At 38.7% G+C, this 17892-nt stretch overlaps 1 protein-coding gene across 4 annotated transcripts in view; it reads right to left on the reverse strand.

Moving 5' to 3' along the window:
- TENM2 (teneurin transmembrane protein 2) overlaps positions 1-17892 on the reverse strand; it is a 645216-nt gene that overhangs the window by 127972 nt on the left and 499352 nt on the right. For all 4 annotated transcript variants that reach the window (XM_035105136.2, XM_035105139.2, XM_035105137.2 and 1 more), the window contains 2 exons: positions 11654-11859; positions 3430-3625 (listed from right to left, as the gene is read on the reverse strand). In XM_035105136.2, coding sequence (XP_034961027.1) covers positions 3430-3625; positions 11654-11859 — 402 coding nt within the window. The remainder of the gene's footprint in view (positions 1-3429; positions 3626-11653; positions 11860-17892) is intronic.

A 17892-nucleotide genomic window follows, 5' to 3' on the forward strand; every position in this document is an offset into this window, starting at 1 on the left:
TACACTTATGTTTGAGTCACTGGAAGCACAAGCTTATTACTGCATCAATCTCAATATAGAAATTATGTTATTATTGCTGTATTTTATGTGATAATGTTCTTCATTTGCATAAATGTAGGAAAGCTTATGTAAAGGACCTCCATGTTTGAAAGCCTGATTTTACAGCTACTTTTGTTTTTGTTTTTATCCACCCTATTAATCAATTACTTTCAAAGTTATAACACAATAACCATAATTCTGTCACATGTAAATTATTAATGCATAAATTTAACAGTGAAAATCTGCAATTTAAAAAGTTATACATTTAGAAAACGCTGAAAGTACAACCCTTCTTTTTACAATGGAATCTTATCATGTCTATTCAGAAAAAAAGTCTGAAGGAATTCAATGGGAATTGCAGCTGCATACTACATAAGAGTTATTGCTGAGAGTATTTTGTATCTCATCTTAATATGAGGTCATATTTTAGATTACTACCTCTGGCAATACTTTTCACTTTTTCAAAAGCTTTTCATTTCACCCTTCGTGTCATTCCTTGTATGTCTCATATTTAGACTTGTGAGTGCAGCTGTTTATGTAGCCAAAATAGCAGGGACAAGATTTGCAGAAGTACTGAAAATATTTAGGAAAAAAACCCATAAGGAGGTTCTCTTGGTAGACTCTACAGAGATTCCAGAATTCAATTTGCTTCCTAGTACTCTGAAAGAAAATGTCCTGTCGAAAAAATGGCAATGGAATACAGAATCAGCTACTATATCATCAGTTCAGTATTTTGCTGCTGACATAGTATTGTCAGATTTTAAAATTGTATCATAATTTAAATATAAGTTATCAGGGTTCCAAATCTGTATGGTAGGCTTCCCAGCTATAAGTATTTTCCTAATTTGTGGCTGGTGGAGGGAGCAGGGTCTGCAGCAGAGCAACAGTGTTGAGTCTCCCTGTCCACATGATTACAACTGTGTGGATCGTAATTGAATAGGGCTGAATAAAAGTGCAATGTACTTTATGAACTTATGCTTGTGTGTGTGTACAGACACAAATAATTTATATACTTCTGTAAAATGTAAAGAGCAAAAAAGTACTACTGCTATTGTTCAATCTTCTGAAATTATATACCAATTGAAATGACAAAAAGCAAACCATGTAGTAAACCGAAAACCATGTAGTAAGACAAAAAATAAACCATGTAGTAAAAAGGGCATTGCCAATAATCATCATCAGCATTTTTGAACATTATTTACAGTACTTGATAGGAATTATATAAACTGGCTGTAAACATTTTCTAGTTCTCTCATGCGTTGAATAATATTCCTATATACTGTATTCAGATCTTCTGTGTATTTAGTATGAGAATATCTGGTTGACTTTGGCATTTTTTCTTCTATTTCATCTTGGTCAAGATTTCAGACCTCTCAATCTGTCTCGATGCTGAAAGTTCTCATAATAGATATGTGTCAAAGAACCTCTGAACTGAATAAAAGACTGTTCTTTTCTTCACATTTCAGGCCAATTACTATCATTGCACCATCAAGACTTCTACCTAACTATTACACCTATTACCTTCGACTTTCTCATAAACTGTACTTCATTTCTAGCAACACTTTCAGACCAAGCTATATAGACGAAAATGTTGCAAGCTACCGAACATGCTTTACTAGGATATCTTTCGCACGTTGGGCATCTGTGTCTATTGTGGCAAGGTGTATACTGTATATATCTCAATTATGTGTTTGCAAGGGGTGTATGGGGTCTTAGCGGAGCAGTAGCATCTCTGGAGATGGACACATCATTCTCCCTCAGGGGTAGTTTGTCTACCTTTAGTCCCCACCCTGCATTCAGCTCTCACCTGTAGCTTCTAGAAGCTGTCAGCATGTGACAGCGGACCCACCCCAGGACTGGATTTGACTGGCTGGCTAAACCAGGTGCGGGTAACCAATGAGTCTTAAACCCTTGGTGAGTTTGGGACTTTCCCTGCATGCAAATACAAGCTTCAGTGGATTGAGTGGATGAGACCAACAGCGGGTCCAACAGTCAAGAAGGCAGTCACTACATGTGCTGTAGAGGGAAATGAGGACCAGATGGGGCTCATCAAACTGGGAAGATAGCCCATCTAAGAGAAGGAAAACCAAACCTCTGTTGCATTGCAGCCATACTCATTTGTGGTTTTCAGGAGGAAACCTAAAGGAAAAATCTGTACCCACTGCCTTACAGGACATCTTCAGGAGAAGAATGGGCTAAGGAGTAAGCCCTACACAAACCGGAGTGAGGTGTCCATGACAGTAGGATGGTGTCTTACTTGCCTCCTTCTGGCAACTCCTGCAGTGAAGACAAATGCATTGCTCTGCTTTCCCTTGAACCACATCAGCAAGGCTGAGAGGCAGGGTCTTGTTGCCTGGGCAGTCCAGGACCTCTATATGCCCTGCTCAGCCTTGTGTCCCATGCCTTCTGCATGGAAGGCAGCAGTTACAAGTTACCAATTTCTGCAGCCACAACAGTCTGCAGTAATTTGGCTTCACCCCCAGAGCCACACTCCATTGTCTCTTGAGACAGACGGATGCCAACAGAACAAAATGTGTTTGCATGCACACATATGTATATTCTGTTATTACAACCTACTTCTTGGCTATTTCCTGTTTCTGGGAAAATATGAAAAGTTATACTGTCAGGAAAGCCCAAACAATCTTTCTTAATAGCAACATTTCCTCAAATTTATACAGAGAATTTCCATCTAATTTTGTTGATTTTAAAAATTATGTGTATTGTACTATATTAAAGACTATCCTTAGTGCAAACAGACCGAAGGACAGATGTTTTCCCTCTGGTCTGCTCCAAAACCGCCTGCCCCCCAACTTGCATGTGATTGGTTGAAAAGCCCACAAGCCCTGTGGTCAGTAGAGCTGACTGCAAAGGAAGTGGCTCCCACAGCCATGCTGGTACCAGAGGTACCAAGCAGCAGGTAAGGCGGGCCTTAGTGCAATATTTATTATTTATTAAATTTGTATACTGTCCTATACCCACAGGTCACCGGATAAAATCACAATATAAAAACACAAAATACATATTCAACATATAACAAGAACAACCCAATAACCCTCCCATATCCACCATCACAGCCCTCAAAAAAGGAAGTTATATTTATTATCAGATACTGTAAACTATAACACAAAGAAAAAGCATGACCAAATAAATTATTAATGCTTTTTCTTTGTGTTATAGTTTACAGTGTCTGATCTGAGGCAGGTCTGTCATTCCCCCCTTAGATTCAAGCATGATTGCTAAATTTGTATTTATTAAAATTATGCAGTCCCTGACTATACTGAGTTCAATAAAGTATCTTCCCAGGTAAATTTGTTTAAAATTTCACCCTGAGCATCTTTTCCACATCTTACAGCCAACCAATCACAGAGTCCACAGCCAAGGCATACATACCCAAAATAACAGTATTGAAAGACACGACTTCTTTATCCTTTCCATCATTGTAAAAGGCAAGGTGCCAGGACCCCACATCCAAGTACTGAACAAATACAGCTTCATTCTGGACGAGAGTCTGGATGCTCCGGCGTTCTCGTGGAGATTCCACCACACTCCATTTCTCTTTCCCATCCAAACGCTCCATGAAATCATACTATTGGATAGAAGATCAGGGAAAGGCATTTCATTATAAATTTAAATTGGTGGTGGTATTATTATTAATTATTATTATCACCATCATCATCATCATCATTTCTTGTACCCCACCCATCTGACTGGGTTGCCCGAGCCATTCTGGGTGGCTTCCAACAGAATACAGTGGTACATCCGTTTGCGGACGGGATCCGTTCCAGAGGTCTGGCCGGATCCCAAGGTTTCCACAACCTGAGGACCGCTTTTGGGCATGCGCAGCGAAACCCAGTAAAATACTCCCAAAGTTTACATACCCAGAGGGTTACGTAAACGGAGGTTTGACTGTATAAAAAAACACAATAGAATATCACACATTAAAAACTTCCTGATACAGAGCTGCTTTCAGATGTCTATGGAAGGTCATATAATTATTTATTACTTTGACATCTGATGGATGGCATTCCACAGGGCGGATGCCACTACTGAGAAGGCCCTCTGCCTGGTTCCCTGTAACTTCTCTCAATGAGGGAACCACCAGAATGGCCTCGAAGCTGGAAATCTGTGTCCAAGCTGAACGATGGGGGCGGAGATGCTCCTTCAGGTATATAGGGCCGAATCAGTTAAGAGCTTTAAAGGTCCACACTAACACTGTGAATTGTGCTCAGAAAGTACTAATACTGTTCAGTATTTCATGCCTTTATTTTCACTGTACTAATGGTTGGCACCTCCTTCCAATGCTGCCTGGAATAAATAAATACACAATAAGAAAGGAGAAATAGGCAGCTTTATATGGTTCTATTTTTTTATTTAAAAAACCCCCAATAACTTTTACAGGCCAGTTTTTTACAATATAAACTACATCTTTCACTTTTATATTACCATGGATACTCTACTACTATAACTCACTCCCAGAATGCAGAGCAATGTGGAAATGAAGTTATTGGGTGGTATTACTCAAGAGTTGATCTATTGAAATTAGTGGGTCTAAAATTATTTTCATTACAGGCGCACTCTGAGTAATTCTAAGTTGAATTTGTCTAATCCTCTTTTAAGCCATCCTAGTTGGTGGCCATTACAAAATCTTTCAGGAGTGAATTCCATAGTTTAACTATGTGCTGTGTGAAGAAGTACTTTCTTTTGACTGTCCTGAATCTTCCAACATTCAGCTTACTTGAATGTCCCCCAAGTATTATGGGAGAGAAAGAAAAACCTTTCCCTATCCACTTCCTCCACACCAGCTGCAAATGTAAGCTTCCATCACAGGGGAGTTACTCTACCCACCTTGAACATTTTGGTTGCTATTCTCTGAACCTTCTCCAGCTCTACAATATCCTTTTTAACATGCAGTGAACTGTATGCAGTATTCAAAGTGTGCTCACAACATAGATTTGCATAACAGCATTATTACCGTATATTGGCAGTGTTATTTTCAACCACTTTCTTAATGATCTCTAACATGGAATTTGCCTTTTTCACAGCTGCCTCACACCAGGTTGCAATCTTCATCAAGCTATCCCAGGGGTCCCCAGACTACGGCCCCCGGGCCAGATGCGGCCCAATTGGCCTCCCAATCCGGCCTGCGACGACCCCCGCCGCCCGCTGCCGCCGCCCGCTCTTACGGCGCGCGGCGCGGTGGCGGTCTTCAAAATCGGAAAAAAATCACCGAAAATCCTTTGTGCGCATGCACTTCCGGGTCGGGGGAGGCCCATACGCATGCGCACAAGCGATTTTCGGTGATTTTTTCCCGACCGTGTGCGCATGCGCACGGGCGCGCACTCCCCCGCCCTCCGGCCCGCTGCGCGTGCACTCCCCTGCCCTCCGTGCAGTCGGTGCGGCGGACACCGGCCCGAACCCGGTAAGTCTGGGGACCCCTGAGCTATCCACTACACCCTCAAGATATTGTTCCTAGTCAGTCACTGCCAGTTCTGAGCCCATGAATGTATATATGGAATTATTATTCTTTTGCCCCAATGTACATCTCTTTGAACTTGTTTACATTCAATTGAAGTTGCACCTGCTCCTAGGAGAATCAGAATCAGAATTCTTCCTGGAATCTGAGGCACACATTGATGAAACGCTCTTTGACTACCTGTCTTTTCATGTCATTGGAGGGAAATGAGATTATGAAATCTTGGTTAGCATTCCTGCATCATCGCTGGGACATTCCTATGCAGGTGTGGTGGTATCAACTAGCTTATCCTGCATGGTATCCTGATAAGCTGGGTAGCTGAGAAACAGCATTGCCTCAGGTCAAATTTAACACTGGACACTAGTCCTCAACCATTTAGCTCACATGAGTATTGTAATAAATAAATAAAATTAAAAAATTGTCCAGTAGCACCTTAGAGACCAACTAAGTTTGTAGTTGGTCATTAAGGTGGTACTGGACAATTTTTTAATTTATTTCAACTGCGTCAGACCAACATGGTTACCTACCTGAATCAAGAGTATTGTAATGCAGCTATATAACCCATTGCAACCCAGTTGGGCACAACAACAGGAATTCTAATGGAGACCATTTGCTTAGGAACTCATTTGAAACAAGTCTGTACCAATAGTCCACATCAAATAAAGGTACCCTCATTTGAATAAATTGTATCAATATGAAACTAATAAAACCAGAAATAGCAAGCAGAAATATCTGGTAACCAATAATTTTAGGCTGATGATAACATCCCACCCAAATTGTTTGAGGAATGGAGTATGTCTTAAATGAGTTGTATAATGCTCTAAACTTGATTGAACAAAACCTGTTCCCTCATCTTGGGCATAATTCCATATAGATTGGTACAGAATTCTTTATCATCAATATGTGAGAACTTTAGAGTATATGGCAGCCTGATAGCCTTTAAAGCCCTTTTATGGATACAGTCTTATGATCTATACACAAACATATCAAATATTGTAATAGTTCCCAAAGAAAATGTGTCTTGTCAGGCACATTTATCTCTCTAGCTGCTGATAGAGATAGATGGGTGTGTCTGAAAGAAAGATGTATGCACTCAATATTAAGTTACCATAACTATGGGTCCCTTAACACTGGCATGCACAAACCAAATAGATTTCATATAAAAGGATGAGTCATTTGGAAGGTGCTTGCCTTGAATCTTTAATATGCCTCCATTATGAAAACTAATCATTATATTACAAAGTGAGTTTTGCTAAATAATTATTAAATCTTGATTTAGTAAAGTATTTATTTTCCAAAAAATGAGGGTCACCCTCCTCTAGAATTATGGAACTGCTTTTCAACTGCTTTTTGTATTTTAGAATTTCTGTTTTTGTATTTTAGAATTTCTGTTTTTTTGGAAGCCGCCCAGAGTGGCTGGGGGAACCCGGCCAGATGGGCGGGGTATAAATAATAAATTATTATTATTATTATTATTATTATTATTATTATTATTATTATTATTACAAAATGAAAAGGTTCTCAGAGATTTTCTTCTAGGTGCCAAACATGTGCCAGGTGCTTTGCTCATAGAAATAGAAGACCCACTAGTGACTCAAATGTAAATATGGCTAATATTCTTAAGCTTTGTTACCACTGAAATTATAACTTTGGGTGTATGCTGGACTACTTCAGAGCACAGGTGGAGCTTATATGATTGAGTGCTCCTCCATACAAAAATCTATTCACATAAGAAACTGCCTATGCAGAATTTTTGGTGGTGATGGTGGTTTATGAAGGAGCATACAATCATGTGAATTCCCACCTACAGCCTGAAATGAAATAGCCAAGTCACAGGTTTATCACTTCAGTTACAATTATGTCTTAGGAGAGCACAGTAGAACTAAAAGGTTGACTCCAACATATACATTGCTATGAAAAATAAAAAGCACAAAGGCTTTTATCAACCCCTCAGTCTAGTGTCTTTGACAAATGTTATTTAAACCTAGCTGTCAAGAGGAGGTTGAGGAGAGAGAGGTTAAAGACACAGTCATTAGCCTTTTGGAAAATATCCTGATTGGGATAACACCCTTGGAAAAACAAAGTTTATTGCTCTTTGGAAGGTTTGCTCACTGAGGGTCAACACAGAACAGTGTAGCAATAAAAGCTGACATTTCTCACTGGCAACATGCTGCTCTGCTTGGATTGTGTTGGCAGACTCTTCTGCCTCCCCTGCGTCTGATACTGATTCTATCTCAGACAGCAGGCAGGCTCAGCAGTTGGTAGGATCGAAGAGGAACAGCACACAGAGGAGCTAAAATGGTTTGAAGTGGCTGTAGCTGCAGGGACCTGGTCTCATTCCACAACTAGAAGTGCAACACTATTGTTAAACAGATAAGCCATTAGAGTTGACCCACTGAAAATGCCTGTTTAATTTATGTATACAACAGAGCCCTGGGGAAAGGTAACATGCTTGCAGAGTGTCTTGTATATTTTGTTGTCTCTGTTCCATGTTTAGTTGTTCATCAGAGCAGTTTACTCAAACAAAAAGGGAAAACCTCAGCTTTCATGACACCAGTAATAAATTAAATAATACCAAAGTTTTGGACCAATCGATACTTGCAGAACCTGACCTGTAATCTTACTTGAGTTACCTCTTAACAGCATTACACTGTCATGTGAGCAGTTTGCCGAGTATGAAGAAAATTCCTTTAATGTATCCTATGATCACCGGCAATGTTTTGAATTTCTATATGGTTTTTTTACAGAGAAGTATTATGATGATACTACAAAATGGGGGTGGGGGAGCAGGGATGAGCTGACTTTTTGTCATTTGAGGTGCTGCACAAATTATAGCTAACTAATTAAATCAAATAATCCTTTCCTGTTAGAGCAAACCAGCCCCAGACAAAAATCCTAGGTCTAATTCTGCTTTATCACTTGGTCACTTGGCTCATTGCTTTGCATTTTTCAGCTCTATTGATCTGATATAGTGCACTATTAAAATGAATTGTTTTTACAAAATGTTCTTGCTGAAAATGTCACATTCTCCCTAAAGCCATGTATAGAGAGATAAAAGTGTAAGATGTGGGCCACGAAAGACAGTGACAGCATTGCTGCTAATCAGGAAGAAACTGTGCAGATTCTACCCACTCAGCATAGAGGTCTTTGAAAATGTTGAGCACTGACCATTCTAGACATCTCAAACTCAAAAAGAACTCAGGAAAGAATGGATCTGTAAACAGAAAGAGCCACTGTATAGAAACAAAAATGATAAGCGTTGTTGTAAAGCAGTTATGGAACCTGTGGCCCTTCAGGTGTTCTTGGACGACAACTCCCATCATCCTTGAGCATTGGCTATGCTGGCTTAGGCTGATAGAAGCTGAAGTCTAACAAATTTAGCCTGGATAGCTCAGTTTGTGCTGATAACCAAAGGCTACATCTTCGATCCCTGTATGGAACAGCTGAATATTCCTCCATTGTAGGAGGTTGGACTAGATGATCCTCATGGTCCCCTCCAACTCTATTATTCTATCTGATCCCAACATCTGGAGCACCACAGATCTCCCCACTCCTGTTATAACAAACCCAGATCCTGTAAACCAATAAAAAGGACCCTTCCTATGCTTTGTGCAATATTTTTTTTAAAAAAGTAACTCCGAATTGTTATAACAACTCAAAGTAAGGCTGGATAGGATGGGTTGACATCCTACTTCTTTTTCAAACTAAAATATAGCCATGCCACTTCCTTTCAGGTGAACATCAGGCTGAACTGTTCTACTGTACTTCCTTTTTTCTTCCCACTTCTAAACCATCCAGCTTCCTCACCCCCACCCCCTCCACTTCAGGCATAGGCTTGTTACAGAGAATTTTCTTGTCTAACACTTATTTTTCTCTTCACCAGCCTTTTATTTGCAATCTTGTCTATCCTGCTCCTCACAGAGAAGCTGTTGATATAACAGAAGCAAATGCAATTGGATGCAGTGCTTCCTTGGTTTTGAGGTGAAGTTGTCCTTGATGCTCCTATGAAGTGTTGAGTGTTGCATCTTATTCAGTTTTGCATTCCCCCCACTTCTTGGAATGTATGCCTTCATGTTGCATTTAATGGGTTCTGTTATTATTTGTCTGTGTTTTTGAAGTGTCAAATGCTAATTACAAAAGAATACAGTGAGTGAAGCATATGCAAGCAAGGCAAGTTCCTAAGAAGTAGTTTGAACCTTCAAAGAAGAAGCAAAAGAAGTTTTCCCATGGAGATACTGCAAGTCCCATGCAACACCAAAAGTAAAAAAGGAGAAGCATTGTGATCTCTCTTCTTTTGCTATGTTCTTTGAATCTCTGAAGTGTCTCTAAAGGGTAAGTATTATCTAGAGCTTTCTCTTAGTCAATGGATTCCTTCCCTTTCACTACCTCCCTTTTTCTCCCTTGCTATTTCTACTCCCTGTACTATCATGCAAATGTTCATAGCGAAATTACCTCAGGGCACCTCATACTGTTTCTTTCTATAATGACAAATAAACAATTTTTAACTTTTTAGTGTGTTTACCTTGTAAGAAAGTTTAGCAAAACTTACTATAAAATATCTTTCTCACCAACATATCCTTCGGAAGTCTCACCAACATATCCCACAGTCTAAAATGCACTGGGAAATGGCAGTTTGGAATTCAGCACAAACCTGCCACCTGGTCCTTAGCAACTCACTAATGACACTCAGCTAAATAATATTGTACCTACAGCTTACCATTAAACATTATTATAAGAACACTCACTCCTCCTGACAGCCCCTTCACATGGGGGGGGGAGGCAAAATGTTTACCAAATATTTTATAATTTGTCACTTGACAGAGACCAATTTGCCTGAGATAACACTGCATTCTTTTATGTTAAGCTCACAAGCATTGCAAAAAAGCATTTATGGAAGTTTGCTGCCCCTCTGAAACACTATTCCCTATCCACAGAATTGCAAAACATATTCTGAACAAGTATACAGCTCCATCAGTTTGACTGACTAAACTAGGCTCTTGGAATATTTGCTAAACAGTAATACAGAGAAGTTTCAATCTCATTGGAGCTCTCAGACAGGATCTGAGTCTTCGTAGTCTCAGGTTAATCATGTACCTAATTTTCTGATTATTGACTTGTTCTCACAAAGGATTCGACTTGCTTTGGCATATCAGCACTCATCAGTGATGAACTGTCAAGTAAAGTTTTACGCTCTTTTCACAGATCACATTTTTAAACTGAAGGAACATGGTGTTTTCAATTTTAACTTTAGGGCAACATCCAATGTCAAATTCAGATTATTTCTATTAATCTAGTGAGATGTAAAAAGGGGGGAGCTTTTATTGCTCCTTTCATTTTGATATGGAACAGGCTGACTGTTTGTTTCTAGAATCACATTAAGCAATCGATGGATCCTGCTCAGTTGAGTTACCCTATTGTCAAGCTTTATAGCTGTGCAGAAAGTTAGTGCATAATTTTTGGTTATTGAAATAGGTGAATATTGTTAACTCAAGCCAGAATAAAAGAAGAATTGAAGCTTTTGTCTGGGGAATGCTTGAGCTGTAGGATCCTGCTGGGAAAAAGCTCACTCAAGAGAAAGCTTAAGCCAAGATTTGTGGATTTAAAAACTTATTCAAGACAACAATAAAGTAAAATCCCAGGATAGAATGTGCCTTATGGATCTGCTGTGTTTGAGCTATGTTAAGGGGATGGAACGGAATTTTCACCTGGTAATTCTCTCTTTAAACTAAGAACATCCAAAATGATGAAAATGTAGAAGAGCTGCATCCATATGAATGCTACTATAAATTAACACACAGCAAGGCAACCTAGGACACAGATATTATTCCATATGTTCTGCAGAAGCTCACTCAGACAAGAAATGTTATGGAAAATGCAAAGCTTTTGCAGAAAACAGCAGTTCTGTACATTCCCTTTCTTCTCCATTCACAGCAAAGTCTAGTAACACAAAACAACTTGGTGGGTTATTGTACTGCTGAATTTCCTCACTCCTACAAGTAGCAGCCAATAAAATGAAGTGGAGGCAGGGACACTCACAAAATTCTTTCAGAAACTCTGTATCTCCAGATCTCAGAACAAAATCCCACCAAAAATTAAAATAATCACTAACACTTTCCCCCATGAAACATCTTCATACAATACCTGGACATGTGAAGGTGGCAGTCCTCTTCTTATGTATACCGCAAAAAGGGCATCCTTCCCTAATGAGATATTGAATTTCAGGAATTGTGGCTGTGTGATATGGATTTGTGACCGCCAGAATACTCCTTGTGGTACTTCCTGAGTGACCCTCCGTCCGACCTCTGCCTCCCCGCTATCTATGCTGTTGTTTCTAGAGGCCCAAGGTCCTGGAAGACAAGAGCCAATAAAAGCAGATGAAAGTCAGATTCAAATAGCTATATATTTAGCAGTCTCATTTAAGATGAAACTGTGTGGCAATCTTAGACGTCAAAGCAAAACTTAATTGACAAGACTAATTTATCAACCCATCTTTTTTTTTTAAAAAAAGTAGTGAAAATACACTGCTTTCAATAGAGTTATTTCAGTGTAAGTGTGAGAATCTGCTTCTTAGAAAGCTATAAACTTGCTCCCTGGGGCTTCTGAAATCTTGCATACAGCTTCCTCTCCCATTTTTAATTCCATGATTGCTCTTTACTGATCAAACATAATAAGAGCAGAGAGGCAGCTAAGCACATTAAAAGCTCCTTCCAGCCTTTTCAACATCCTAATGTGAATGGAATATAAAAATAAATCCACATGGGAAAGTAAGGCAGTAATTTCAAAAGGGAAAGGAAGGGGGTAATTTCAATGTAAATTCACTGATTGAGGAATTTTATTCATCATATGTCAAATACCAAGCAAGTTCGTAAACAATCAAACTATTAAAAAAGAAAAACCCAAGTCCAATAATTTTAGATTTGCTTCTCTAAATATAAGATTAGAATGAAACCAAATGTATTGTTTTCTAAAGGCTCATGTTGCTTGGAACTTGACCAGCTGAAAACTAAAATTATCTCCAATATAGTTAAAAACCCCTTGCTGATTCTTGACAAACAACTTCTGACAAGCAACTTTGGACTGCACCTGGGAAAACTGTGAGATTTTGGATGAAGAGTGGTAGAAAAATATTTTTAAATAAAATAAATAAGAGCATCACCCATTATTTGTCTTTTCAGCAACGCGACATAAGGTAGGTCTGGCTTCATGATTTTGTCTGCATAATTTTGTCGCCTTTAGATTGGATCTTTTTGTTCATTATTGGTGTGTGGTAGTATAACCATGAGGACATAAGAACTGCCTTGCTGGATCATTTCATTTCATGCAGAACCATCTTTGACATGACAACCAGGTACTCCAAAGCAGCCCACAAATGTGGCACAAAGGCAACAACCATCCCAATATTTGTCTAATGATTTAAAGAACCGTGACTGAAAGTCACATCTTTCAACAATTAATTCCATAAGTTAGGAAAACAAATATTGTGTATATTGGAGCTTCTGCAATTCAATTTAATTTGGTGACTTGGGCAGTTGTATAGCTTCAGGGTACTCCTGCATGCAGTATTGTCCGTTATTGCAGAATATTACTGCCAGATTGTTAAGTAGACCAGCTTATCTTATTTACTTTGATTCTATGAGATCTCTACTAACTACATATATGTTACTCGATCCAATTCAAAGTGTTGCTTAAAAAATTGGAGCTCAGGAACACCTCTCCCAATACAGAGTTGCACATGTGTTAAGATTTTCAGAGGCAATGAGGAGGGACTGGGTAGAAATCTTAACTAAAATAAAATGAAAGTATTTCAAGATTGTGAATCTTATTTCAGTTTTAGCTATCCAGCTGCTTTAAAGTATGTGATAAAATGGAAGCTTTTCTCTACCCTTCTAATGCATATTTATAAGAATATTTATAGAAGTTTATATCACTATAAGTTTTTTAATTCAGATTGTTAAATCTGATATGTTGACATGATCACAAATATGGTTTAGATAAATTTGCACCCGTATAAGAACACACATCTAGGATATAGTTACACCTCTGGAGTTGAATCAGTTTGCCAAAATCTGTCATAATTTTTGCCAAATATTATCTTTGAGAGACAGCACTTTCAACAAGGGCATAACAATGTGGCAGGGAAGTGTGTATAATCCAAGTAAGTACCAAAACATATCCTCTGCATCCATTGTCTTTAAATGTAATTACCACTGCAACAAGTTTTCAATTTTAAATTCCAAATTGCCTGTGCTCTTGAGGCTTACACTTGCATGTAATGAAAAGCCATTTAAACATATTCTGTTGCCAATGTCTTTACATGGTAAGAGAATGCTTTTACTGAACATTGTTAATCTTTGAATAACAGTTTTTAATAAGCTGTGTCTTTTTTGAATTTTCTAGGTTAATGGGTCTTCAACAATATCCGAGGACAAATAAAAGGCAAAGGCAAAGAGAAACACAAGAGCATGTTGGCTACAAATGAAACAAATGGGATTAATGTAATGTCAAGCAACATGCCTATGTGGGTATGCCTGAGAAACTCATCATCCTCAAGAGGTATCAAGTGAAGATTCATAATGGAACAATGATCCTTTCTACAAGCACTGCCTTTCATCTGAGGATCTGTAAGTACCTTGCACACACTGAGAAACCAAGCAACATAACCAGGTATTGGCATACTCATAATAAAAAGAGAAATACTAACTATCAAGAGCATGACAGCGTACTAAGGGTAGCACATCAGTCAGTGGCAGTGATGGATAGAAAGGCTAGAATATTGGGAAATAGAAAAGGTGTAATTTGCATCTATCACTTAAGAATGTAAGAAGTGCCATGCATTTACAAATTGATGCAGATTTCATCCTTCAATTAAGACAAAGCTTTTCCTAATCTTGTAACTACCAAGCAATGAGTCAAATAACAAAAACATAACATCTTTACTATTTGTTCAAAAACAACACAGAATCTTATGTCAATGTAAGAAATAAAAGCTTAAGGCATAATTTAAGGTGCCATACAATTCTGTTGTTTGGAGGGGTATGGGGAGAATATAATCCACTGAGTAAGTTTCTATGGGTTAAAAACATGTCCAGATTTTAACTTTTAAATAAAATGATACCGTTTTTATTTGGATTGACACACCTCTATTGTGGGTAACAGATCACATTATCTGCTCCTGAACCTAGTAAGAGGACCACAATATATGCACAAGATATTCAGCAGTAAGTCAACAAACATCTGCCCTACAGTTTCCCTTTCTCTGCTAAGCTTTGTTGATCTCTACTCCCAAGATGAAAGTGGACTCTAGTTGGCTTAAGCCACAAAAGCCTAAGTCAACCCTACATGATTGCTTGAAGGGTTCTGTAAGATCACAGCAGTGGGCTGGGCTAAGAGGGCAGCAAAACACCACTGCCAAGCCATTGGCAATGCTTTGGAAATTGAGCCCAAATATGACCCCATGAATACCTTTTGATAGGTAGGACAAGAGGACAGAATCTCTGATTCTTTGTTCTACCAGTTTACTGTGAAACATTAGCTAGCAAAATGAATATATAACATTGTCTTATAAACCAAACCAATCTACCCTAACTTTTCCCATTTGCAGCGAGGGAGACCATTGGAGATGCCTGTCGCCACCTTCACCACTCAAGTCACCCCCACATGGGTATAGTTTTTGAACAGGGTTTATCCATATGAATCATAGAGTTGGAAGAGACCTTGAGTGTCATCTAGTCCAATCCTCTGCAATGCATGAATCCTGCCCACAGCTGTCCCTGGGTGGGCTCGAACCACCAACCTGGTTAACAGACAGATGAACTGACCCATTGCATCACAGAGATTTCAAGTTCTATGCAAGTAAGCCAAACCGGCTCACTTGACTGTGCAATTTGATCCTACAAATGTTAAATTTTATATGAATAGATCCCATTCAAATACTATACCAGTGCAGTGACAGCATTTCACCTATGGACACTGTCACAGTGCAAAGACAAGAAGATGTTTTGAAAAGAACTTGTTTCTTTCTTTTTTGTCTACTGTATGCCCTTCCATATTATCAATTATTGGCTTGTATGTTTCATTATGATATGTTTTCTCTTTAATTGAGGCATACTGGCACATTAAAGATGTGATAAGCAAATGGCATTGTAGTAACTGAAAAATGTCCCCTATACTGAAATGGTGGAATATAAATATATCATGTGCCTTCAGCTTACTTGCATATATCATGTGCCTTCAGCTTACTTGCATTGTTTTCACTTTCCTTATCTGAATATTTCATAAGCATGAACCAAACTGCAGTGAAGTTAGTAAGAAGTTCTCTGAAAAACTTAGCTTTGGGCTCTAGAACAGCTTACTCCTTCTGCAAAAGTAACAGGTGTTTTAAAGTGGAAGGCTACATAGCAGAAGTCGAAGGCTGTGATGGAAAGACCACTGTAGTAGCCTCATACTTGCATATTTCATACTTCTTGTTACTGCAGTGGAGAGGCTATACTTTAGGAATAATGGACCAAATTGGTTAGCTACACGAGTTATCATCCTTTTTTCATGGTGATGTTAAACTAATCAATTTTACATCACATTCAAATGTTATAATTCTATGGAATTGTGTATAATTAGGCAGTGCACAACTCAGGAACAAATTCCAAATATTTCAATCAATTAAAAGGAAATACAATTTAAAATAGTAGAGTCTCCTACAAGCATTAGAGGCAAATCAGTTTTGAACATGTCTCCTTAGACTTAGCTCATCTAAAACTGAAATGATAAAAAATGCTGCAATGTAGGTTATAGAAATGAAGTCCCTACAAGAGTACCTGTAAAATTTAACAAAAGTTACAAAGTACGCCTTCATAAATCTGCTTTAGAGATTATTCTGCATCACATATTTATATCTGTAGCAAATAAAAGTGAATACTGAGTATTTTGTAAGACATCACACTTCATTCCCATTAATTCTGTAGGCAGTGCAAATAGCCCAGGGATCATTTGAACTCTTAGAAGGGCTCAGAAGACTTGTATTTCATTGTCTATTAATACAGTCCATGCCATACATGATACAGTTTTGAGCTGTCAATAAATTCTGCTAATAGCATTTGCTTATAGTTCTGCTGAGTCTACATTCTCCTGTAATAACTATTGCTTTACTTCCTAGAACTAAAAAAGTGCCTCTCCCCAAAGCTGCAATATAAACTTACATGCTCTAAATGAATACTAACAGGGTTTTTTTTAATGTAGAAGAAAAGAACACATTTCAGATGGTCAAAATACTAAAATAAACATACATGGGGGGAAGGCTGCTCCCATGATGTATGTGTATATGTGTATGTGTGTGTTAGAGAGAAAGAAAGAGAAAGAGAAAGAGAGGGAGGGAGGGAGAGTCCAGTAGAGTGTGACTAGACAGGCAGAAAGAGTACTAACAGCTCAGACCTAGGCATGAAACAGTAGATAAAACATATGAGTTTTTTGACGGTGGGGTTAGGCTACATACCAAGACGCTATTAATTCCTGGATCTAGTAAATGTTAAAATCTAAGCAAGGATTCAATTTCCTGGAATAGGGTGTTAATGCTGTGAACCTCTCCATCGTATATCATAAAGGTGCCTGGAACCCTTTGAGTTTCACACCACTTGGAGATTGGAATGGTGTGTAACACATACATACAACCAGGCTGCAACATTGCCATTAAATAAACTCATATCCAGTCTGATCTACTTTGTTTCTAGAACTAAAGCACTGCAAATCTTATGCACGTGTAAGTATATATACAGTGAGGGGGGAAAGTATTTGATCCCCTGCTAAATTTGCCCGTTTGCTCTCTGACGAAGAAATGCCCAGTCCATAATTTTAATGGTAGGTTTATTGTAGCTGTGAGAGACAGAATAACAACACAAAAAACCCCAGAAACCCAGAAGACAAAAGTCAGAGATTGAAGTGCATTATAATGAGTGAAATATGTATTTGATCCCTTTGCAAAAGATGACAGTGTACTTGGTGGCAAAACCGTTGTTGGCAATTACAGAGGTCAAGCGTTTCTTGTAGGTGGCCACCAGGTTTGCACACATTTCAGGAGGTATTTTGTCCCACTCCTCTTTGCAGATCCTCTCCAAGTCAGTAAGATTTCAAGGCTGATGTGTAGCTACTCAAACCTTCAGCTCCCTTCACAGATTTTCAATGGGATTAAGGTCTGGAGACTGGCTAGGCCACTCCAGGACCTTAATGTGCTTCTTCTTGAGCCACCCCTTTGTTGCCTTGGCTGTGTGTTTTGGGTCATTGTCATGCTGAAATACCCACCCTCGACCCATTTTCAATGCCCTGGCTGAGGGAAGGAGGTGCTCACTCAAGATTTGACGATACATGGTCCCGCCCATCATTCCTTTGATGTG

The sequence above is a fragment of the Zootoca vivipara genome, chromosome 2 (assembly GCF_963506605.1).
Source record: "Zootoca vivipara chromosome 2, rZooViv1.1, whole genome shotgun sequence".
NCBI classification, from domain to species: Eukaryota; Metazoa; Chordata; class Lepidosauria; order Squamata; family Lacertidae; genus Zootoca; species Zootoca vivipara.